We start from the raw sequence: 2,544 nt of genomic DNA on the forward strand, positions 1-2,544 counted from the left end.
GAATCTTTTAGTAAGTGCTTTTACCAATTAAATATATAAACATTTGAACCTATATTAATTATAATAATTAAACTAAAAATTGTATTATTTTTCATATTAATTTGGGAATTTATTTATTTACTCTAACTAATTCAATAATTATTAATATATTATGGTGTATAAGATTATAAAACAATTAGGTATATTTACACTTAATAACATGTAAATTATAAAAGTAAAGTAAAGATTAAACAATTTAAAAATGAATTTTTTAGATTTATATGTTATATAATTTAAAACAAATAACATGATGTTAAGTATGATCACTATAGAAGTTCTGGTTATTGTGAATATTTTTTGAGCATAAACTGAGTATACAAATAGGAAATAGGTTCATGACTCATATAATAAAGAATTTTTACCGTTTAAAAAAAATATATATATATATTTATATTTTCAGTTATATTTTTGTTTTAATGTATTCAAAGTAATTATCTTCTTATTTGTAGATCATTTAAATATATTCCTTGTAATATGAAAATAATTAGTACTTAACTTAATTATATTATCCAAATACTGTATTTAACTTATTTAAATGTATGTATTAAATAAACATAATATATATATTTAATCATTATGTTATAGAAAGCAGTGCCCCAATTTTGAGAATGACTGTGCCAGATTCCAAAGTGACTTCATTAATTTGGGGTACATTGGACCATACAATAATTACTGGACATGAAGATGGTGCTATTACTCAATGGGATTTGAGAGTATGTAAAGTCTATAGGAAATATATATTACGAGTGAAACCTGACTTAACTTGCACCTGTGATCTGTATATAATGGACACCTCTTTCAATGACAAAATGATAAAGTCCCGGCAAAGACATAAGTATTCCAATGTATTTCAACCTGTATAACTTTTCTATTACAAATACAGACAGTAATATTTCTCCCCGATACCTCCATAATGGATAACAATCTTAGTTCAAACTCATATTTAATTGCATTATTTGCATCCTTATTGGCTTTTCTTTTCATAAAACTAATATATTTTTGATACGTATGTAGGTGCGACTACAGTAAATTATACTACAGCCTGTCAACACTTTAGTTAGTTTCGTGACTGTGTCCATTATATACAGGTTTCAATAATATATATTATTATATTGTGGAGTCGTGTCTCAACTCAAATCTCAAAGGGGATATTCGGCATATTTATTTTTCAAATTTATACAATTGTATTATAATTGTATTGATTTTACAATGATGTGTTTTTTACTTTAAAAGACAAGAAAAAATTTTTAATTTTGAGTTTTTTTGTGTTATTAAGTCTTGCTTGACATAATATTAATGCTTATCTTAGACTGGAAAAAGCATAGAAACTGTAAAAGACCATCAAGGATCAATCAATGACATGCAAAAAAACCGACAAGGTACTATGTTCGTTACTGCATCAAAAGACAAAACTTCAAAGTTATTTGATGTTGACGATTTGTCAGTCCACAAAGTCTATGTGACTGAACGTCCTGTCAATAGTGCTTCACTTTCACCTGTATATGATCACGTTAGTTTATATTTTATAAAATTTGTTATGTTTTACATTGAAATTTAACAATATTGTTTCTGGTTTTTTTAAGGTGGTATTGGGTGGTGGTCAAGATGCTATGGATGTAACAACAACAGCAGCACAAGCAGGAAAATTCGATGCTAGATTCTTTCATGTAATTTTTGAAGAAGAATTTGCAAGAGTGAAAGGTCATTTCGGTCCCATAAATTCATTAGCATTCCATCCAGATGGTGAAAGTTTCAGTACAGGTGGAGAGGATGGTTTCATTAGGGTACAATCATTTGATCCGTCTTACAAAGAATTTAGATTTGATTATTGATTATTATTTTAGTGTTAGCAATTAAAAAAAAAATAATAATAATAAAAACGTCTTCCAAAAAAATCAATTGTTTATCTAATTATCTTATTACAAACCATCTATGTTGTTTAAAATTATCATTTGGCAAACCTTATTGCCCTATGTTATTTGAATTCCTTTTATTTATCAATTTATGTTGTAATTTAGCATATAGATCAACTTCTAATTTTAAAGTTAGCTTATTAAGAAAAATATATTATTTAAAATTTTTATAAGACATCCCACACAAATTTGTCATCACCCTCTAAAAAATATGTAACATTCAGCAGCCCATGCTTAATTTTGTTGGTTTTAATAATAGAGTGAATTTATTATTTAGATATTATTAAACTTAGGTAACAATATTTAAATATTTTGTTTCAATCATTTTTAAATTTTTGTGTTTACTTACATGTTTACACTTGCTTAAATTTACAGTATCAAAAAAACCCAAATAATGTTTTTAGTTTGATACCTTTAAGTTGGATGATTGGTCAATTCACAGTAATATTAAAACTAACAAAGGTTAATGTAATTTGGCATATTATGCACATGTAAGATGTATACAACAAATATGGGTGTTTCATGAACCACTTAAGAATAACTTTTAAATTATAATTAATTTTTCACATGGATTATAGATTATTGCAAAATA

The 2,544-nt window shown here is 25.6% G+C and overlaps 1 protein-coding gene across 1 annotated transcript; it reads left to right on the plus strand.

Moving 5' to 3' along the window:
• The first annotated feature begins 601 nt into the window (after nucleotides 1–601).
• LOC100167103 (eukaryotic translation initiation factor 3 subunit I) lies at nucleotides 602–2,544 on the plus strand. The gene is made up of 3 exons (XM_008190482.3): nucleotides 602–752; nucleotides 1,349–1,549; nucleotides 1,623–2,544. Exons 1-3 carry the CDS (start codon nucleotides 648–650, stop codon nucleotides 1,869–1,871), a joined length of 555 nt encoding a protein of 184 aa, XP_008188704.3. The 5' UTR covers nucleotides 602–647; the 3' UTR covers nucleotides 1,872–2,544.

The sequence above is a fragment of the Acyrthosiphon pisum genome, chromosome A1, assembly GCF_005508785.2.
Source record: "Acyrthosiphon pisum isolate AL4f chromosome A1, pea_aphid_22Mar2018_4r6ur, whole genome shotgun sequence".
Taxonomy (NCBI): domain Eukaryota; kingdom Metazoa; phylum Arthropoda; class Insecta; order Hemiptera; family Aphididae; genus Acyrthosiphon; species Acyrthosiphon pisum.